Source organism: Phyllobates terribilis, unplaced genomic scaffold (assembly GCF_046119375.1).
Source record: "Phyllobates terribilis strain yellow unplaced genomic scaffold, ASM4611937v1 Scaffold_9__5_contigs__length_417890890, whole genome shotgun sequence".
NCBI lineage: Eukaryota > Metazoa > Chordata > Amphibia > Anura > Dendrobatidae > Phyllobates > Phyllobates terribilis.
The window spans coordinates 302,543,160-302,567,041 of NW_027362769.1; the positions used below are offsets into that span (position 1 = coordinate 302,543,160).

Genomic DNA, 23,882 nt, shown 5'->3' on the forward strand with positions numbered 1-23,882 from the left:
TATTCTGGTATGTATGGTACCCCTCATCCCGGTATGCATGGCACCCCTCATCCCCAATCCTGGCATACATGGTACCCCTCATCCTGGTATGCATGGCATCCCACATCCCCAATCCTGGTATGCATGGCACCCCTCATCCCCAATCCTGGTATGCATGGCACCCCTCATCCCCTATCCTGGTATGCATGGGCCCCTCATCCCCAATCCTGGCATACATGGTACCCCTCATCCCTATTCTGGTATGTATGGTACCCCTCATCCCGGTATGCATGGCACCCCTCATCCCCAATCCTGGCATACATGGTACCCCTCATCCTGGTATGCATGGCATCCCACATCCCCAATCCTGGTATGCATGGCACCCCTCATCCCCAATCCTGGTATGCATGGCACCCCTCATCCCCTATCCTGGTATGCATGGGCCCCTCATCCCCAATCCTGGCATACATGGTACCCCTCATCCCTATTCTGGTATGTATGGTACCCCTCATCCTGGTATGCATGGCACCCCTCATCCCCTATCCTGGTATGCATGGGCCCCTCATCCCCAATCCTGGCATACATGGTACCCCTCATCCCTATTCTGGTATGTATGGTACCCCTCATCCTGGTATGCATGGTCCCCTCAACCCCCAATCCTGGTATGCATGGGCCCCTCAACCCCCAATCCTGGTATGCATGGGCCCCTCATCCCCCAATAATGGCATGTGTGGTACCCCCCATTCTGGTATGCATGGTCCCCTCACCCCCCCCAATCCTGGTATGTGTTGTACCCCTCACCCCCCAATCCTTGTATGCATGGTCCCCTCACCCTCTGGAGCACCGCGCTGTCCGGCGCCATTTTGCTGAAGACACACTGTAAATGTGTCTTCAGTAAAATGGCGCCGGATAGCGCTATGCGCATGCGCCGATCCGACTCCTTACTCCTGCCCCGGTCTCCAGCGAAGAGAGGCGCTGCGGCAACGCTCCTCCCGGTCAGGTAAGTATGTAAGTATGGCACCGGCGATCGCGGTATGCGTTCAGTGCCTACGCATACCGCGATCTCTGGTGCAATGCACACTCCTCTTACCTGTAACGGCTGGATGCGTGATTCTGTCTGGAGCCAGACTACTCGTCGCGCATGCGCAATCTATCGAGGCTTCAGACAAACACACGTCCCCGGTTATGTTAGATAACATAAAAGCAGGGCCACAAAGCAGGAGAAGGCTACAAGAAGATAGCAAAGCGTTTTCAAGTTACCCTTTCTTCAGTTTGAAATGTAATTAAGAAATGGCAGTTAACAGGAACAGTGTAGGTCAAGATAAGGTCTGGAGGACCTAGCAAAAATTTCAGTGAGAGCTGTTCGTAGGATTGTTAGTGAGGCAAATCAGAACCCCCGCTTGACTGCAAAAGACCTATAGAAAGATTTAGCAGACTCTGGAGTTGTGGTACATTGTTCTACTGTTCAGAGACACCTGCACAAATATGACCTTCATGGAAGAGTCATCAGAAGAAAACCTCTCCTGCGTCCTATCTATAATATTCAGCGTCAGAAGTATACAAAAGACATCTAAACAAGCCCGATGCATTGTGGAAACACATCCTGTGGACCGTTGAGGTTAAAATAGAAATTTTTGACCACAATAATCAAAGGTATGTGTGGAGAGAAAAGTGCACAGAATTTCAGGAAAAGAACACCTCGCCAACCATTAAGCATGGGGGTTGATCAATCATGCTTTGGGGTTGTGTTGCAGCCAATGGCACAGGGAACATGAACATTTCACGGGTAGAGGGAAGAATGGATTCAATTAAATTTCAACAAATTCTTGATGCAAACATAACACCATCTGTAAAAAATCTGAAGTTGAAAAGAGTATTACTTCTACAAATGGATAATGATCCTAAACACATGTCAAAATCCACAATAGACTACCTCAAAAGGCGCAAGCTGTAGGTTTTACAATGGCCCTCACAGTCCCGTGATCTGAACAGCATTGTAAATCTGTGGCCAGCCCTCCAAATATCAGCGCATGCAAGTTGATGCAGGAATCTCGCAGAACTGGAAGAATTTTTCAAGGAAGAATGGATGAAAATCCCTCAAACAAGAATTGAAAGACTCTTGTCTGGCTACAAAAAGCATTTGCAAGCTGTGATACTTGCAAAAGGGGGTGCTACTAGGTACTAACTATGCAGTGTGCCCAAACCTTTGCATTGGCCCATTTTCCTTTTTGTAATTTTCAAAATGTAAAAAATCACTATGTATATTTTTGCCTAAAATACAAAGGCAATATGTCATCTTTAACTTTAGGCCTTTTAGAGATCATTTCATCTTCAACTTGCTTAATTGTTCACAATAACAGTAATTTTGACCAGGGGTGCCTAAACTTTTATTTGCCACTATATGTATATGTTCTCATGCATTTCATACACGCTAGCACTTACTAGTGGAGTTTTGCACAATATTATATATATATATGTAGTAATGGTTCACATTTTCTTTAAAATTCTTTTTATTAGGAGATTTTTACACTATAGGGAACAAGGGGTCAGTAAAGGGATGAAGGGAAAGGAAAGGCATCCAAATAAAGGAAAAGAGAAAATGGTTTAGGGAGGAAGAATAGAGAAGAAGAGAGAGAGAGAAAAAAAAAAAAGGAAATGAAGAAGATCATCTCAACATAATTGCACCACAACGTTAACATACCAAGTGCAAAAACAACATAGAATGAAGTATAGAATAAAAGAATTCTGGCAAGTAATGAAGCATCATATAAAGAGGCTTCTCTTGCTTGGAGGAAAAACTGCGTTCCAAGAGGACCATTTGGAATTATATTTAGGTAGAGAGTTATTCCTTAAAGCTAAGGAGATTTCAAAGGCGTTATGGGAGAGCATAATATCAGTTATGTTGGAAATAGAGGGAATATCCATCGATTTCCATTTTGACGCAATACAAGTTTTTATAACAGAAAAAATATGTAAAGAACCTTGTCTAATTTTTCTAGGGAGGTCATCTGCTTCCAGAAAAAGGAGAACCAATTGGGGAGAAATTTTTACAGGAGATAACATACATTTTCTACGCACTAGCACATATTAATGGTGTTTTGCACAATATAATATCTTGCTCTCTGTCCATTGTCTAGCTGTTTGTTTTTTTTTTCTTTACTAGTACGTCTCTGCCTTTATTGTGTTTTTATATTAATCATAATAAAATATGAATACATGTTCATCTTTCTGTTCGATGTTCATCAATATGTGGTTAAGTAATTTTATCTATTTTGGATGTGTCACCACAGTAAATAGTATTTTGCTTGTATAGGTGTATGCTCCTGAATTAGCTGAAAAAGGGAATCCGAGTGCCACCTAAATATCGTGTATTACTAAAGTGATAAGCTTATTACTACTGCTGAATATATGGTAACCTTGTTGTCAATCTTGCTTTCTGGCAGCTCTTACAAACCCACTTCAGCTCCTCGCTGCTCAGGCCAGCACCTCTCTACCTGTGTGTGTATCCAGTGCTATTGGTCAAGAGACCCAAAAAGAGCCAGAGGCAAAAAGAGCTCGTCTGGATGAGGGCTGTGTCCCCCAAGCTGAAGTGATCACATCTGTGTCAGCACAAGTAGAAGGGACAGGAGAATGAGGCAAGATAAAATGTTTGCAAAGATGAATGTTCAGGTAATTCTGATAATACTTTACCAGTTAGAATGTAGCAATAATTTGCATTTTATCCCTTTCTCATAAGATAGGTAATAACTTGCTGATCAATGAGGTTCAGAGAGTAGGTCTCCAGAGCCCGTCTTGTATGGAACAGAGATTCGTATGCTCAGCCTCCGCTTTATTCATTGCCAATGGGACTGCTGTATATAGACTAGCGCTGTACTCTGCGTTCGCTCCATTCACAAGATTCATGGGGGTTCCAGCTGTTGGACCCCCAGCAATCGGCAAGTTATCGTCTATCCTATGGACAAGCATAATGTACACTTAGACTTCTAATATCCTTATAGCAGCAAAACATAGTTTTATTTGCCTTATGTGACATTAATTGCTGTATTGTCATCTTGCAGGTCTTGGTGCACTGGAGGTGAATTCTCAGTAATCAAGTGCCTTTCCCCAGATGGATATATAGACAATGCATCACCAGCCACAACATAAAGCTGATCTGTAGCCAAAGTGCTGCATGTTTTCAAATAAGCTATATACAAAATGGTGCAGCTTTTGTAAGACTCCTTTACACAGTCCAAGATAATTTGGCATCTAGATTAGTGTGCAGGATCCAGAGTTCTTAAGTACTCTGTTTGTGGGATCACGCGATTGTGAGTGTAGTGTATAGGGTAAACTTGGTCCTGGAATATCCGTGTATGCAGCATGGCCCTGGAGTGCAGTGTACAAGATTGCAGGCAATTTTGTGCAGAATAACCTGGTCTAATATGGCCATTGTGTGCAAAATTCTTAGTGGATTGTAAGCGAGTAAAGGGAAAAATCAGTCATTGCTGGTAAGCTTATTTGACTAGTTGCTGTAAAAGAAAAAAAAACACTGCCGGTCACTCCACTTCCAGCATCATAACTAATGGTTATTACTCATTCAATGAGTGTTCCTTTCCATCACTTCTTAGAACTATTTTATAAAGCCCTTTTATTGCTCCATTAGCCTTGGATACATTTTAATAACTATACAAACTTACATTGAAGAGTTTTCCTCTCCCTCGGCTGACCACTTTTCATTTGTAATGTAGAAATTCACAGAAAACTGCATTGTATGTAAGACAGAGATGAAAGATCTGACTATGACTGCTGGATCTGAATGCACTCGTATAGCTGATGCTTTCTTGGGTTCTCTGTCACTATAGCACTTATATGCACTTAGTATGTGCCAATGAATCCTTCATTCTTAATACAATTCTTTAATGACTTGCTTGTAAAACCCCATTTTTGTTCATGACCGTGAACATAGACAGCCCCGTTAACCGGTTTGTCTTGACGGAGCCCGAACAGTCTATGTCCAGCTAAATTTTATTTTTATATCTTCTCATTTTTAGAGTAAGTCAACATGGGTCGGATATGCCACGGTGGAAATTCAAAGAACCGAGTCATGTGGACATGGTTCTGGAAATGCATCACAAAGAGTAATATCTGCGGTGAAAGTTGCCAGCGTCATTGGAAAAGCTGTGGATTTAAGATTTTCACCACAACGTGGGTGAGATCTTGTAATATCTCATCCACAATACTAGTGCTGTAGTACACTGCTTATTTTATGTTCAGATAATCCACAGCATATTCCACGCATTTGGACTTGCCCTTAAGGGGGCTGTCCAGGTTTGGGACGAAAGTCTACTGTCACTCCACTACACGCATTGTCAGGATTCTCCGGTGCCGGGAACAGGCAAAGAGCATACTCATGCATATCTCTTAATTGCTGTCACATTACCTCCCAGTCTTTCGATCATCACTGAAGAATCCTGGCAGTTCGCGATGTGAGGATTCACAAGTCTGCAGTCACATAGTGTGACTGCAGTCTTTAGCGTCAAACCTGGACAACTCCTTTTGTCCGTCCGGTCTTGTGGTGAAAGTCTGTGGTCACTCCATGTGACTGCAGACTTCTGAATCCTAACAGCATGCGCACGGCATTCTATCAGGATTCTCCAGCTTGACTGGAGAGACCAGGTGGCCACGTGCGATTTGCATTCACTTGGTCACGTGGCAACTAGACTTGCTCTGCTTCGCTCAGACAAGCAAATTGAGTGAGACCACACACATCTTGTCGAAGCGTGGCTTGAAGTATGCAAATCGCATGCTTTTTTTCATGTGACTGACTGGTCTCAACAGCGATACCTGAGAATCCTGACAGCGTGCGGTGTGCACGCTGTAATGATTCAAAAGTCTGTAGACAAATGGAGTGACTGCAGACTTTCACCACAAGACCGGACAACTCTTTTAATGTGATCAAGTACTCTAGGAATAACTTTCCTTAACAGCTAAACCTCCTGCACTCTAAAGCAAATTACAGTTCAATCTTTTTAATTAGTATCGCACATGGAAACCATTGATCTTTTAGATTAATTTTGCACAAGTCAGATCATTGTCAGTAAGGCTATCGCATCACACTCCAAGTTGTCATCTGCCTTCATGCATTTAGTTAGCAGAACTTAAATTGCCCTAGAGGTCTGAAGCTATCCTGTTGAAATTGTTCACCAAACTGTGGCCTGAGTACACATCCAGAAAAGTTCTCAGCAGCAGAACTAGGTCAGGTCGCTAGAAAACATGTCATCATTTTGTGCTTTTTGTGGACACACAATTTTGATTCTAGATTACATTTTAATATAAGAAAGTAAAATATATTTAATTTAATTGTTGAGTAGAGTTCTTTAATGAGAAAGAAGCATAACATTGATTTTATTTCTTTTTTCAGTAGATTAAAATGATTGTACTTGCATTGCTGGGTGTTAGGTCTATGATAGGACGGCCAGGAATGAAAGGACCTTCGTTTTAAAGGAATCCTGCCACTGACATGCATTACTGATGCTTTATGTTTATGGGTTTTGTTGTTTTTTGTTTTTTTTTTTAATGAAAAGTTGAACCTAAAATACATGTGACTTTTTCAGAAATCTCATGATTTGGTTACTTGTAAGAATTTCTGTCCTGAACTGCTTTCTTTCTTATAGGGGTCAATAAAGGGAGGCTGGTATTGTAATTAAATACATTGCAGGAAGCCAGGGTGCACAAAATGACTGGCTTTTGACTTTCTGGAGTCATTTTTTCGTTCTCCATGAATTTAGATATACTCCTGTTTTTCAAAGGAACGCCATGCCTATACTCTAGATGTTAGACCATATTGATTGCAAAGTATTATATATTTTTTTAGCTGAAGTTTTATTTTTTGACATTTCTGTTTTAACTTTTTGGATGGTCCTGACATATACAGGGCATCTCCGATGGCTGCTAGCACAAGAAGAGCTTTTGCTTTCCTGCATTTCAGTGTATAGAAGGCTACGTTGCCACGATGACCTTTTGATGACTTTTTTTATGCTGCATATTTTTTAAAAAATGCAGGTAACCTATTTTACTTAATGGGTGCAAAAATAGTACAGGAAATCTGCAACATCAAAAACTCGCCAAAAATCTCATTGTGGGAACGTAGCCTAAAACGGGCAAACAGGCTAGATTAAGACTCCTTGGCTAAAATGGGAAAGGCGTAACGTAGGAGATTTAAGGCTGGCGTCACACACAGCATTTTTCAGAAAAACAACACTTTTTGTTTTTGTGGGGTTTTACATTAAGGCTTATTTTAAGATATAAAATACACTACATTCAATGCAGTTTTGTTTGTGGTGTTTTTTCATTCTAAATGCAGCATGCTCTGGGTATGAATTTTTTTTCCTTGTTTTTTTCCATAGACACTTTTTTTTAAAGGACTTAAATATGCCAAGAAAAACTCGTACACAAGATGTTACAAAATAAAAATAAAGAAAACACCAGAAGCAGTTCTTTAAAAAAAAAATTGCTACCACAAATGTGTATAATTCAAACATTGGTTTTTTTTTGTTTGCTTGTTTTTAAAGTGAACCTGACAGCTGAAACATGCTGCCCAATCCACAGGCAGCATGTATCAGGCACTGGCTGTATGAACTCATCCAGATATGTTTGACTCTGAAATGCTGCGGCGTTTCAGAGAACAATCGAGAAGCGATGTAGACTAATCGGACAGGCAGGTCACCGACGGCTTCTCTCCGCCCTCTGCCCTGGATTGACAGAGCTGTCTATACGCGCACGCAGGTACCTGTCAATCCAGGGCAGCGGGCAGGGAGAAGCTGCCGGGGACCTGCCTGTCCGACCAGTCTACAGCGTGGCTCAGTCCCCGGCAGCTTTAAAAGTATGTTTTTCTCAGAAATGAGGCAGCGTGTCCGAGTCAAACGTACCTGGCTGATCAATACAGCCAGTGTCTGATGCATGCTGACCATAGATTGGGCAGCATCTTTTAGCTGTCAGATTCTCTTTAAATGCTGCACAGAAAGGGGTGGGTGTGTGTGTTTAGAAAGACTATGGCTGGGGTTGCACATGCTGTTTTTTAAGCCAAGTATGGGCTCAAAAGGAAGATTGGATATAAAGAAGGTTTTTCTATCAAGTTGCATCCACTACTGGGTCTGGCTCAAATAACTGGCATGTGTGATTTCAGCCCACATCGGGCACATGGATAATGGGATACCTGTCAGCTAAATAATTGTCTTGTTCTGAGAGAAAACAAAATAATTGCACAGGGAAAAAAAATAGCCCTAATTTGCCTGACGAACTTAAAGAAACACACTGAGTAAAGATGATATGAGTTTTTAAAGGTGGCAATACATAGATAAATATTGTCCGAGCTAGCTTTTTGACTGCGCCTCCCATCAGCCAATCTGTATGATGGTGTCCCTACTCTTTCCCCATGGCAGATGTCAGTGAAAAGAAGTTTTGGATTTCAGCATGCCGATTCTTTTGTTGTTTTTTTTAGCAAGAAGAGCTGCTATTGGATGTGTCTGGCGGTGGCTTACTTCCATGTTGAGAAGACTTGCACACTTTTCATGATGTGCATGGAAGGGGTTGTGCAGAGTAGTGACCAGTTAAACCTGCATGGCCTAATGGGTGGTATATAGAAGTATTGACACACATTATGGGCAAAAATTAATGTGTTTAAGATAAGGGGCTATATGCCGACAACAGGTTTCAGATAAGTCAGGCAACCAAAAACTACATAAGATATAAACTACAAAACCTCAAACAAGTGTCATTATGACTTACCTTAATTTTTTAGTAACAGTTGTAGGTCAAAATCTGAACCCATTGTAAATCATTAGCTGCAATGTTGAACTAAGACTTCATGGAATTTGTGTCAGGCGACCAGGGTTGCCAAGTAGCCCTAGGGTAGTATAAATAATATGTTGCCTAACAAATTGCTGAAATCCAATTTTCTGTAGAAAGTTCTGGAATCCTGATTGGGAAGCATCCAAAATGGTAGACATCTCTGCTGCAACAACCATGTACTAAATGTGAAGAACGTAACATTGGACATAAAAAATAAACAGTATTTTTTATTGAAATAAATCTGCTGACATAGTTACGAGTCCTATGTTATTTTTTTTGTTTATTATATTTTTAAACCACTTTAGCTTGTACATTTGGCTTCTAAATTCAAACAATGGTTGTCTGGTTTATTTGATCATTAAGATAACCCTTTCTCTGAAGAGCCAAGGTAAAACAAAAATGGAAAAGCGCTTCTTGAAAGATGAAGGTTTGTGTTCTGGTGCATGATGTAACAGGGATTATTTTTGTTTCTTCTCCTAAATTGCAGATTAAATACATTTTTACTGTCATGGCTTCAATCCTGACAGCCCTTACTGTTTTAAGTGGATTAGGTGCAAATGTGTTCCTTTTTCATGTCTTATGCACTAACTGTTATAAACTTGCAAGCAAATGAAGGGGACCTCAAACTAACAAATCCACAAGAACCATTGTTAAGTTTTACAAAACCATTTCGTGATATAGTTTTTGTCTTCAGGAATTAAAGCAACATAAAGATTCTCAATGGAAGGCATAATCCTTCTCCACTCTCTACAATACACTGTGTGCACAATTATTAGAGAAGTGAATATTTCGACCATATCATCATTTTTGTGCAGATTTTACACCTCCAACCTGTATAAATTTGAATTCTTATTGGAAGAAGCAGATCAGGTGATGTGTATTTGTGTAACGAGGGAGGTTCTGGCCTAAGGATATCAACACCTTTTATCAAGGTGTGCAGAATTATTAGGTAGCTTGTTTTCCTCTGTCAAAATTAGCCAAAAAAGAGATTTAACTGACTGAAAAGTCAAAAATTATTAAGATCTTACAGAGGGATGCAGCACTCTTGAAATTGCTAAGATATTGGGGTGTGATCACAGAACCATCAAGTTTTATTGCAAATAGCATGTTGAGAAAAAAAAAGACACTCATTAATAGAGATGAGCGGTGTTCGACTAGAACTGTTCGCCAATCTCAAATTCGAGCTGTTTTGGGCGGTGTTCGAGTTGTTCGACGAACCCGAACGATTTGCAAAAAATTCGGCTGTTCGAGGTTATGTTCGATAACTGTTCGTGCACCAAAAGCGTGTCCTGCATGTCTGGCGCTATTTAGAGCACCAATCATGCAGGGATTGTCTGCCACTCACTGTAATGCCACAGCCATGGTGGTTGTGGCATTACAGTGATTGCCCAAATCGATGGGAACAGTGCTCACAGTGAAACATGAAAAGCCGGCAATTCATCAGCGGCATACACCGGTACCCGACAATTTAGAACAGAAAGAATAGAGCTTCACACATAGATTAGATAGATAGAAACATGTCAGTCACATATATATGAAGTACAGTGACAGTGTTGCTTACTGTACTTGTCATTTAGTGTAAAGGATTTATCAAAAAAAATAATAGTGTTTTCATGCACCGTCTCTTTAAAAAAGCCGGCCGGCAATTCAGCAGCGGTACCCGACAATTTATAACAGACAGAATAGAGCTTCACACATAGATTAGATAGATAGAAACATGTCAGTCACATATATATGAAGTACAGTGACAGTGTTGATTACTGTACTTGTCATTTAGTGTAAAGGATTTATTAAAAAAAATAATAGTGTTTTCATGCACCGTCTCTTTAAAAAAGCCGGCCGGCAATTCAGCATCTGTACCCAACAATTTAGAATAGAAGAAATCGAGAATCACACATAGATTAGATAGATAGAAACATATCAGTCACATATATAAGAAGTACAGTGATAGTGTTGCTTACTGTACTTGTCATTTAGTGTAAAGGATTTATTAAAAAAAAATAATAGTGTTTTCATGCACCGTCTCTTTAAAAAAGCCGGCCGGCAATTCAGCATCTGTACCCGACAATTTAGAATAGAAGGAATAGAGAATCACACACAGATTAGATAGATAGAAACATGTCAGTCACATATATATGAAGTACAGTGACAGTGTTGATTACTGTACTTGTCATTTAGTGTTAAAATAAAGGATTTATTTAAAAAAAAATTGGCGTGGGGTTCCCCTTAATTTTAGTCTCTAGCGGAGGTTAAGCAGACTGCTGGGGCAGATGTTTGAAGCCTGGGAAGGGGGTAATACCCACGGAGCTTCCCAGGCTACTAATATCAGCCCCCAGCGGAATACCTAGCCTTTACTAGCTATTAAAATGGGGGACCCCCCAAAAAAATGACGTGGGGTCCCCCCTATTTTAATAGCTAGCAAAGGCTAGGCAGACAGCTGGGGGCTGATATTAATAGCCCAGGAAGGGTGCCATGAATATTGGCCCCCTCCCAGGCTAGAAACACCAGCCGTCAGCCGCCCCAGAAATGGCGCATCCTTAGAATGAGCCAATTCTGACACTTAGCCTCGCTCTTCCCACTGCCCTGTAGCGGTGGCAGTGGGGTAATAGGGTTGGGGTTGATGTCAGCTTATAATGCCAGCTGACATCAAGCCCAGGTTAGTAATGGAGAGGCGTCTATAAGACACCCCCATTACTAACCCCATAGTCAAAGTTAAAAGAAAACACAAACACCCAGAATAAAGTCCTTTAATTGAAATAAAGACACATTCCTTTATTGTTCTAAATTAAACCATACTTACCATCACGCCCATTCCAGCTGAAGCCAACGATCTCCTGCAATAAAAGAAAAATAATAAAGCAACCTCATCCTTACCTTTCCATGGTTCCCACGACAGCTTCAGCTCTGCTACATCGAGATAACAGGCTGGACCGCAGCAGAACGCTGCCATCCAGCCTGTCATCCCGCAGACACTGAGAAGCGCAGGCATTCTTGCGCTCTGCAGTGTCTGGCTGTGACGGCATCCAGATGAGCCGAGGTCATGTCCAATGAACTCGGCGCACCTCATGCACGTCACTGACAGCTTTGGAGAATTCTCCTGCACTCAGCACTTCAGCGTGAGAATTCTCCCACGCTGTCAGTGACGTACATGAGGTCAGCTGAGTTCATTGGACATGAATGAGCTCACCTCATGCACGTCACTGACAGCGTGGGAGAATTCTCACGCTGTAGCGCTGAGTGCAGGAGAATTTTCCCACGCTGTCAGTGACGTGCATGAGGTGAGCTGAGATCATTGGACATGAATGAGCTCACCTCATGCACGTCACTGACAGCGTGGGAAAATTCTCCTGCACTCAGCGCTTCAGCGTGAGAATTTTCCCACGCTGTCAGTGACGTGCATGAGGTGAGCTCATTCATGTCCAATGAACTCAGCTGACCTCATGTACGTCACTGACAGCGTGGGAGAATTCTCACGCTGAAGTGCTGAGTGCAGGAGAATTCTCCCACGCTGTCAGTGACGTGCATGAGGTGAGCCGAGTTCATTGGACATGAACTTGTCTCATCTTTATGCTGTCACAGCCAGACACTGCAGAGCGCAAGCAAGCCTGCGCTTCTCAGTGTCCGCGGGATGACAGGCTGGATGGCAGCTTTCTGCTGCGGTCCAGCCTGTCATCTCGATGTAGCAGAGCTGAAGCTGTCCTGGGAACCATGGAAAGGTAAGGATGATGTTGGTTTATTATTTTACTTTTATTGCAGAAGACATTGGCTTCAGCTGGAATGGGCGTGATGGTAAGTATGGTTTAATTTAGAACAATAAAGAATTGTGTGTTTATTTCAATTAAAGGACTTTATTCTGGGTGTTTGTGTTTTTTTAAATACTTTACTAGAAATTCATGGTGGTCATGTCTAATATTGGCGTGACCCCATCAATTTCGGGATAAGGGCCAGCTGATAATGCCAAGCTGGCCTTAACCCCTTTATTACCCAGTGAGCCACCGCACTAGGGCCCTGGATGAGTTGGGTACAGCGCCAGAAGATGGCGCTTCTATGAACGCGCCATTTTCTGGGGCGGCTGCGGACTGCAATTTGCAGCGGGTGGGGCCCAGAAAGCTTGGGCCTCCCTGCGCTGCGGATTCCAGCTCCCAGCTGCCTAGTTGTACCTGGCTGGGCACAAAAATAGGGCGAAGCCCCACGCATTTTTTTTTTTAATTATTTCATGAAATTCATGGAATAATTAAGAAAAAAAGGGCTTCCCTATATTGTTGTGTCCAACCAGGTACAAATAGGCAGCTGGTGGTTGGGGGCAGCCCGTCCCTGCCTGCTGTACCTGGCTGGACACAAATATAGTGCGAAGCCCCACGTCAATTTTTTTTTAATTATTTCATGAAATAATTTTTTTAAAAAAGGGCTTCCCTATATTGTTGTGTCTGGCCAGGTAGAAATAGGCAGCTGGTGGTTGGGGGCAGCCCGTTCCTGCCTGCTGTACCTGACTGGACACAAATATAGGGCGAAGCCCCACGTCAATTTTTTTTAAATTATTTCAGGAAATTCATGAAATAATGAAAAAAAAATTGATGTGGGGCTTCGCCCTATATTTGTGTCCAGTCAGGTACAGCAGGCAGGAACGGGCTGCTCCCAACCACCAGCTGCCTATTTGTACCTAGCCGGACACAACAATATAGGGAAGCCCTTTTTTTCTTAATTATTCCATGAATTTCATGAATCTAAAAAAAAAATGCGTGGAGCTACGCCCTATTTTTGTGTCCAGCCAGGTACAACTAGGCAGCTGGGGGCTGGAATCTGCAGCGCAGGGAGGCCCAAGCTTTCTGGGCCCCACCCGCTGCAAATTGCAGTCCGCAGCCGCCCCGGAAAATGGCGCGTTCATAGAAGCGCCATCTTCTGGCGCTGTACCCAACTCATCCAGGGCCCTGGTGCGGTGGCTCACTGGGTAATAAAGGGGTTAAGGCCAGCTTGGCATTATCAGCTGGCCCTAAGCCCGAAATTCATGGGGTCACGCCAATATTAGACATGACCACCATGAATTTCTAGTAAAGTATTTTAAAAAAACACAACACCCAGAAAAAAGTCCTTTAATTGAAATAAACACACAATTCTTTATTGTTCTAAATTAAACCATACTTACCATCACGCCCATTCCAGCTGAAGCCAACGATCTCCTGCAATAAAAGAAAAATAATAAAGCAACATCATCCTTACCTTTCCATGGCTCCCACGACAGCTTCAGCTCTGCTACATCGAGATGACAGGCTGGACCGCAGCAGAACGCTGCCATCCAGCCTGTCATCCCGCAGACACTGAGAAGCGCAGGCTTGCTTGCGCTACTCAGTGTCTGGCTGTGACGGCATCCAGATGAGCCGAGGTCATGTCCAATGAACTCGGCTCACCTCATGCACGTCACTGACAGCGTGGGAAAATTCTCACGCTGAAGCGCTGAGTGCAGGAGAATTTTCCCACGCTGTCAGTGACGTACATGAGGTGAGCCGAGTTCATTGTCGGCTCATCTGGATGCCGTCACAGTCAGACACTGAGGAGCGCAAGCATGCCTGCGCTTCTCAGTGTCCGCGGGATGACAGGCTGGATGGCAGCGTTCTGCTGCGGTCCAGCCTGTCATCTCGATGTAGCAGAGCTGGAGCTGTCCTGGGAACCATGGAAAGGTAAGGATGAGGTTGCTTTATTATTTTTCTTTTATTGCAGGAGATCGTTGGCTTCAGCTGGAATGGGCTTGATGGTAAGTATGGTTTAATTTAGAACAATAAAGAATTGTGTCTTTATTTCAATTAAAGGACTTTATTCTGGGTGTTTGTGTTTTTTTTTTAACTTTGACTATGGGGTTAGTAATGGGGGTGTCTTATAGACGCCTCTCCATTACTAACCTGGGCTTGATGTCAGCTGGCATTATAAGCTGACATCAACCCCAATACTATTACCCCCTGCCACCGCACCAGGGCAGCGTGGAAGAGCGAGGCTAAGTGCCAGAATTGGCGCATCCTATGGATGCGCCATTTCTGGGGCGGCTGACGGCTGGTGTTTCTAGCCTGGGAGGGGGCCAATATTCATGGCTCCCTTCCTGGGCTATTAATATCAGCCCCCAGCTGTCTGCCTAGCCTTTGCTAGCTATTAAATTAGGGGGGACCCCACGTCATTTTTTGGGGGGGGTCCTCCATTTTAATAGCTAGTAAAGGCTAGGTATTCAGCTGGGGGCTGATATTAGTAGCCTGGGAAGCTCCGTGGGTATTACCCCCTTCCCAGGCTTCAAACATCTGCCCCAGCCGTCTGCTTAACCTCCGCTAGAGACTAAAATTACGGGGAATCCCACGCCAATTTTTTTTAATAATAAATCCTTTATTTTAATACTAAATGACAAGTACAGTAAGCAACACTGTCACTGTACTTCATATATATGTGACTGACATGTTTCTATCTATCTAATCTATGTGTGATTCTCTATTCCTTCTATTCTAAATTGTCGGGTACAGATGCTGAATTGCCGGCCGGCTTTTTTAAAGAGACGGTGCATGAAAACACTATTATTTTTTTTAATAAATCCTTTGCAGTAAATGACAAGTACAGTAAGCAACACTGTCACTGTACTTCATATATATTTGACTGACATGTTTCTATCTATCTAATCTATGTGTGAAGCTCTATTCTGTCTGTTATAAATTGTCGGGTACCGCTGCTGAATTGCCGGCCGGCTTTTTTAAAGAGACGGTGCACGAAAACACTATTATATTTTTTAATAAATCCTTTACACTAAATGACAAGTATAGTAAGCAACACTGTCACTGTACTTCATATATATGTGACTGACATGTTTCTATCTATCTAATCTATGTGTGATGCTCTATTCCTTCATGTCTAAATTGTCGGGTACCGGTGTATGCCGCTGCTGAATTGCCGGCCGGCTTTTTTAAAGAAAGCGTCTTCTGAGCAGTTTGTCAGCTTTTGGACACCTTTGAAGGTGTTTTCTATGTGTTCCTATGTGTTTTTGTTTGCCTGCCATTGGTTTTAACGGTGTTCGACGGTGTTCTAAGGTGTTCGACGAACAGTTCCTCGAACATCCCGGTGTTCGACGAACCGAACCGAACCCGAACACTACGGGGGTGGCTCAACACTACTCATTAACTGCCAAAGAATTGAGAAGAATCAAACGTGAAGCAACCAGAAACCCATTATCCTCCAGTGGTGTCATATTTCAGAACTGCAACCTCCCTGAAGTGCCCAGAAGTACAAGGTGTTCAGTGCTCAGAGACAAGGTAAGAAAGGCTGAACCTGATCATTACTGAACAAAACTCAGACTGTGAGATGTCAAGACTGGGCCAAGAAATATCCACAGATTTTTCAAAGGTTTTAAGGACTGATAAGATGAGTGACTCTTGGTGGACCAGATGGATAGACCTGTGGTTGGTTCAGTAACAGGGTGGGGAACTGCTATGTGCTGGTATTATTAAAGATAAGCTAGTTGGACCTTTTCAGGTTGAAGATGCACTCAAAATTTACTCCCAAACACTGCCAGTTTTTATAAAACACTTTCTTCAAGCAGTGACACAGGAAACCATGATTTTTATGCAGGACAATGCTCCATCAAAGTACTCCAGTGCTATTTTTCATCCTACTCTTCCGCAAGTGATACAGAATAGCCATGCAGATGCCCCAGGACAGAAAATGAACCAGCTCCCACCGTTACCCCATATGGACCAAACCCCCTGAAGATTGTAAACCACAGATTCCTGACTTTGTGGCGCAATCAGGAATCCAATTTGACACCACCGGCCTCACTTTTTCTCTAAGGATTTTTTAAACCTCATAGTGGCAAATTTTTGGCCCAAAACACCACTACTTCATTTTCTAACTGGACGCAGAAGAATTGACGTTTTGGGGCCTTGTCCTTCACATGGGGTCAGTGAAGAAGCCAGAACTTCGGCAATATTGGAGTGTTGGATATTTTACACAACACTCCACTGTTCTGCATGGCTCTGTCCAGTAACCGTTTTGAGGCCATCCACAAATTTTTGCACTACAACAATAATGCATGGTGTTCTCTCTGAGATGACCCCAACTTTAACAGTTTTTTCACAGTTCGACCAGTCATTGAGCACTTCAGCAACAAGTTTGCTGAGGTGTACGTTCCCCAAAGGGACATCTGCGTGGATGAGTCCCTAATACATTTAAAGGGTAGGCTCAAATTCCAACAATAAGTGCCAGTAAGAGGGCCAGGTACGGAATTAAAGTCTACACAAGTTGTGTGAGAATACCTCAGGGTACACCCGCAGGTTTAGAGTTTATGTAGGGAAGAACTCCCAGATTCAACCCCCTGAATGCACCCCTGTCCTGAAAGTGAGTGGGAAAATTGTGTGGGATTTGGTACACCCACTGCTGGATCAAGTTTATCACCTTTACGTAGATAACTTTTATAGCAGTATCCTACTTTTGAAGTCCGCAAAAATCAGAAAGAGTGAGAGCAGACCACCATGTAGCAACAACATGCTGGTGGTCAAGGACAAGAAGGATGTCCTTTTCTTGACCACCATATATGGTGATGGCAGCACCCCCCACCACTGTAGGAGGCACCTCTACACAGGTCCACAAATCACACTACTGGAATACAACAAGATCATAGGGGGAGTTTATCTCTCTAATCAAGTCCTCCAGCCGTACAGTGCCATGAGATAAGCTAAGGTGTGGTACAGGAAGATGGCTGTGCACATCATATAGATGGCAATGTACAGCGCTTTCATGATATAACGATGCGCATGCCAGACTGGTACGTCGTACCTTCAGTTCCAGGAGGTAGTGATTTAAGACCCTAATTTTTGGCCGTCAGGAAGGAGCTGGCCCAACTACTTCCGAAACTGAAGGTCCTCGTATCGTACCTGGCCAAAATTTCCCTGGTGAGGTCCCTCAAACCTCAAAGAAAGGAATGTCGCAAAAGAGGTGTCGAGTGTGCTACAGAAGGGGGATACGCAAGGACACCATTTGACAATGCGACACCTGCCCCGACAAACCTGGCCTGTGTATAAAAGGATGCTTCCAACTGTACCACACATTCATGGATTACTAAATTCATTTCTGACTTGCACAACTCACGTATGCCAACCTGATGCACTCTACACAACTCACGTATGCCAACCTGATGTACTCTACACCACTCGTGTATGCCAACCTGACTTACACTACACAACTCACATATACCAACCTGATGTGCACTACACAACTCACGTATGCCAACCTAATGTGCACTACACAACTCACGTATGCCAACCTGATGCACTTTACACAATTTACTTATGCCAACACATTATAAAATTCACATACCAGGAAAACACTATATTAATTCCAATATAGGGTCACTAGTGGGGTTTCTACTGTTCAGGCACACCAGGGGCTCTCCAAGCGCGATATGATGCCCGCAGACCATTCCATCAAAGTCTGCATTCCAAAATGTAACTCCTTCCCTTCCGAGCCCTGTCATGCCCCCAAACAATAGTTTTCTCCCACATATGGGGGTATCAGTGGACTCAGGCTCCTCTTCTTGGTATACCTTCCCCCTCATCCTGGTATACATAGCCCCCTCATCCCCATCCCGGAATAGATGGCCCCATTCCCATCCTGGTATGCATGGCCTCCTCATCCCCATACTGGTATACATGGCCTTCATCCCATCCAGGTATACATGGTTCATCCCATCCTGGTATGCATGGCACCCTTATCCCCATCCTGGTATACATGGCCTCCATCCCCATCTTGGTATGCATGGCCCCCTCATCCCATCCTGGTATGCATGGCTTCCATCACGCTGTACACATAAAAATAATAAACTATTCTACTCACCTTCCTTCCCTCTGCGTCCTGTTCTGCTGTCAGCAGCTGATCTCAGCGTGTAAGCAGTGCATGACGTCCCTGCCATGCGCTCCAGCATGCCGAGATCACCTGGCGGAACATTCACTGCTCCCCACTCCTATAGGTGTGGGGAGCAGTGAATATTCATTCTCTAATAGCCGGCACACTGTTACTCGCAGCCGACGGCTCTTGCGGCTGCTCAGCAATAACTACGAAAGCAAATGTAACATCACCTGATCTTCTGTCCTATTGAAGGAATAAAAGAATCCAACTATAAACAGAGAGATGGTGGGGGAACACTTAGCAAATTTAAATGTATTTTAATTTCCTGGTCCAGATGAATTACACCTTAGGGTACTGAAAGAGATAGCAGAGGAAATTGCTGAACCTCTAGCCAGAATCCTTGAAAATTCATTGAGAACAGGAGAAGTCCCAAAAGATTGGAGAAGGGCAAATATCCCTATCTTCAAAAAAGGAAAGAAGATGGAGCCAGGAAAATGTTAAAGAAAATGAATATTCACTTCACCCATGGGAGTGGAGAGCAGTGAATATTCATTCTCTTTAATAACGAGCACGCACGATTGCCGAGCAGCTGCAGGAGCCAGCGGCTGCAGATAACACTGTGCCCACTATTAAGGAAAATTAATATTCACTGCTCTCCATGCTCATAATACCACCCACCTCTAGGCGGTGGCTTCAGTGCATAGAGGTGGGCGGGACTGTGAGCGTGGGGAGCAGTGAATATTCTCTTGCCTTCTGTGACCCGCTCCTCCACTGCTGCTGCTCCCCCACAGCCACAACCATACGGTACATCCGGACTATAAGACGCACCACTCACTTTCCTCCAAAATTTTGGAGGAAAAAAGTGTGTCTTATAGTCGGAAAAATACGGTAAGTGAGTAAAGTGTCCTATGTACTCTAAAATGGTGCCAATAAAAATGGCACCTTGCCATGCTAAAAGTAAGCTCTATTGACAGAAAAATGAAAATGTTACAGGTCTCAGGAAATGGCTGCAAAAAAAAACAATTTTTTTCTTCACAATTCTGAAAATGTTTTGTCTATTAACATTAAAAAAAAAACTTTACAAGTTTGTTTTCTTATGTAATTGTGTTTTTTACCACAAAATGAAAGCCATAAAACCAATTATGTTTTTGTTTTATTTTTCATTTCACCGCACTTGGAATTTTTCTCCCATTTTCCAGTGCATTGTATGTTAAAATAAATAGTGCCATTCAAGTCTGTAATTAGGCCTCCAGAAAATAAGTTATTTTATGTTTGGCAATAAAAAGAAAATAGTTATGTCTCTTGGACGAAGAGGATGAAAAAAAAAACAGGGTCAGAGTCATGAGAAATTCCTGCTGTTTACATTTAAAGAAGAGCAGAAACACAATATGAACACTGCCTAAGAACAACTTTTTGGCTGTATTGAGAACATGTGTTTATATGAAAATAAGAATTACAACATCAATGTCAAACCTTTTATTATAGAATAAAATATTTTATAAATAAGATTTTACTATATATAGTATATATAAAAAAAATTACCCAAACTTTTTACTATATAACCTCTCAAAACTAAAATTTACATACAGTACAGACCAAAAGTTTGGACACACCTCATTTAAAGATTTTTCTGTATTTTCATGACTATGAAAATTTGTACATTCACACTGAAGGCATCAAAACTATGAATTAACACGTGGAATTATGTACTTAACAAAAAAGTGTGAAACAACTGAAAATATGTCTTATATTCCATGTTCTTCAAAGTAGCCACCTTTTGCTTTGATGACTGCTTTGCACACTCTTGGCATTCTCTTGATGAGCTTCAAGAGGTAGTCACCGGAAATGGTTTTCACTTCACAGTTGTGCCCTGTCAGGTTTAATAAGTGGGATTTCTTGCCTTATAAATGGGGTTGGGACCATCAGTTGTGTTGTGCAGAAGTCAGGTGGATACACAGCTGATAGTCCTACTGAATAGACTGTTAGCTGATTTTTTCTTGCCATAATACAAATTCTAAGTAAAGAAAAACGAGTGGCCATCATTACTTTAAGAAATGAAGGTCATCTAGTCCGAAAAATTGGGAAAACTTTGAATGTATCCCCAAGTGCAGTTGCAAAAACCATCAAGCACTACAAAGAAACTGGCTCACATGAGGACCGCCCCAGGAAAGGAAGACCAAGAGTCACCTCTGCTTCTGAGGATAAGTTTATCCGAGTCACCAGCCTCAGAAATCGCAGGTTAACAGCAGCTCAGATTAGAGACCAGGTCAATGCCACACAGAGTTCTAGCAGCAGACACATCTCTACAACAACTGTTAAGAGGAGACTTTGTGCAGCAGGCCTTCATGGTAAAATAACTGCTAGGAAACCACTGCTAAGGACAGGCAACAAGCAGAAGAGACTTGTTTGGGCTAAAGAACACAAGGAATGGACATTAGACCAGTGGAAATCTGTGCTTTGGTCTGATGAGTCCAAATTTGAGTTCCAACCACCGTGACTTTGTGCGATGCAGAAAAGGTGAACGAATGGACTCTACATGCCTGGTTCCCACCATGAATCATGGAGGAGGAGGTGTGATGGTGTGGGGGTGCTTTGTTGGTGACACTGTTGGGGATTTATTCAAAATTGAAGACATACTGAACCAGCATGGCTACCACAGCATCTTGCAGCGGCATGCTATTCCATCCAGTTTGCGTTTAGTTGGACCATCATTTAATTTTCAACAGGACATTGACCCCAAACTCCAGGCTGTGTAAGGGCTATTTGACCAAGAAGGAGAGTGATGGGGTGCTACGCCAGATGACCTGGCCTCCACAGTCACCAGACCTGAACCCAATCAAGATGGTTTGGGGTGAGCTGGACCGCAGAGTGAAGGCAAAAGGGCCAACAAGTGCTAAGCATCTCTGTGAACTCTTTCAAGATTGTTGGAAGACCATTTCTGGTGACTACCTGTTCAAGCTCATCAAGAGATTGCCAAGAGTGTGCAAAGCAGTCATCAAAGCAAAAGGTGGCTACTTTGAAGAACCTAGAATATAAGACATATTTTCAGTTGTTTCACACTTTTTTGTTAAGAATATAATTCCACATGTGTTAATTCATAGTTTTGATGCCTTCAGTGTGAACGTACAATTTTCAAAGTCATGAAAATACAGAAAAATCTTTAAATGAGAAGGTGTGTCCAAACTTTTGGTCTGTACTGTACATATAACCATTCTAGATTCATTAGAAAGAAACCTTTTTTAAAATTAGTAATACTATTTTTAATTTAAAATGGATGAGAAAAATTATAATTTTCTAATGTACAATGCCAATAGAACAGAATATAACTATATGTGCTAGTGCTAATATTTTTGCTATTATTGCAACTTGGTGAAAGGTCAGGAATAGTGATGAGCGAACGTGCTCGGTACTCGCCTCAACAAGCTCGGCGAGTATTTCCGGGTTGCTTGGGCAGGAACTCGGGTTCCCACCCTGCATGTTTGGCGCTCTTTAGAGAGCAAATGAACATGCAGGGATTGCTTGTCACGCACTGTTATGCCTTAACCATGTTGGTTGTGGGTATTACAGTGATTGGCTGGCTGCACAGCGTCATCAGGTCTACACAAGACCTGGTGCCGCTATGCTCTCCACAGTCTACCCCGGAATTAGGGAGAGCTGATGCTGAGTCGGAGAGATTTTCTTGTTTAGAGTTAGTATAGGTATTCCACAACATCTGTCTATATATCCAGAACTAACAGTCCTTCTGAGGACTAATCCAGGTGCATATTTTCAGTGGTGGAGGTGATAGCAGGAGGCAGGCAGTGTATGTGGCAGACTGCAGTGCATATACTGCAAGAGGGTCCATAGCACGTTCCTGCTGCTGCTGCCTCTGTTCTTACAGATATCTGTAGACAGAGCCCCATATATCCGGGGCCAGGGCCTATTTTTTCTAAATCTTAATTATTTGCTTAAAAAGCAAGCCAGAGTACACATTTTTTTTCTGCTCCATTTGCTTATAAGCACTGCAGAATACAGCCAGATCTTTTCCATATTCCAGCGAAAAAAATCCAGAAATTTGAATTAAACGTGGAAAATATTGGCTTAAATTTTCATTTTGTTGCAGTGTGTCGGTCAAGCTATTCACACTAGGTCTCTGTGAAGAATAGTATTAGTGAATTACAGGCCTGCTATTTAAAACTGTGGCTCTCTGTCAGACGTGTCACATAACTGCGTTCTAAAATCAGCCATTTCTAGTGAACGTGGAAAACATTGTCCTCCATTTAAAATGGGCAAGGGACGGGGAAGTGGACGTGATGGTGCATGCAAAGATCAAGGCCGTGGGCAAGCTGAAATTGTGCCACAACACACACCCACATCTTGTCACCCGACCTTCCTGTCCCAATTGCTAGGGGACCGCAGCACACCACTATTGAACCCAGAGCAATGTCAAAAGGTTGTTGATTGGATAGCAGATAATGCTTCCAGTCACTTTGGCAACACCACTACCACCCTGTCTTCCACGTGGTCAAGTTTCAGTAGCCGTGAGTCTGGAACGCATATTCCTCAACCTGATCCTCCTTCCTCCCACCATGCCAACTGCCCGGAGACAACTGATCCCACACTTGGACACTCAGAAGAGCTGTTCACTTTTCCATTTGTAGATTCGGGCCTCTTGCCTGGCCAACTTCAAGTGAGTCAAGAGGAGAACGCGTGTACCGATGCCCAAATATTTGAGCAGCCACAGTCTCATGAAGGCAACGGTGGGAAAGTGCAATTACTGTCGCAAGAGGTGGATGATGATGATGAGACACAATTGCCAGAAAGTCAGGAGGAGGACCAGGGAGCGGAAGTGGAATACGAGGTAGTGGATGATACAGAAACTGACCCAACCTGGAAGGGGCACATGCAGAGCGAGGACAGCAGCACACAGGGGGAGAGAGGCATAGCATCACAACAGGCAGGAAGAAGTAATGTGGTGGCCACAGACACAAGGCGGGAAAGCATTCCCCGTAACATCAGCACGACGGAAGTTTCCAGTACAACTGTTAGTTCTTCCCTAGTCTGGTTGTTTTTTAACGACTCTGCAGATAGCCCCAAAAAGGTAATTTGCACCACCTGCCAGGCCAGCATCAGCTGGGGTAGCAAAACTAGCAGCCTGACCACCACCAGCATGATCAGGCACGTGATGGCAAAGCACCCTACTAAGTGGGCCGAACCCCAGGGTCCAGAAA

The 23,882-nt window shown here is 43.0% G+C and overlaps 1 protein-coding gene across 1 annotated transcript in view; it reads left to right on the forward strand.

Annotated features, from left to right (window-relative positions):
• The window catches only part of FOXK1 (forkhead box K1), an 81,195-nt gene extending 74,620 nt beyond the window's left edge, over positions 1-6,575 (forward strand). Inside the window, exons 9-10 of the mRNA XM_073647912.1 lie at positions 3,423-3,648; positions 4,038-6,575. Of these exons, the coding sequence (XP_073504013.1) occupies positions 3,423-3,613 (191 nt within the window). The 3' untranslated portion in view covers positions 3,614-3,648; positions 4,038-6,575. The remainder of the gene's footprint in view (positions 1-3,422; positions 3,649-4,037) is intronic.
• Positions 6,576-23,882: the final 17,307 nt, after the last annotated feature.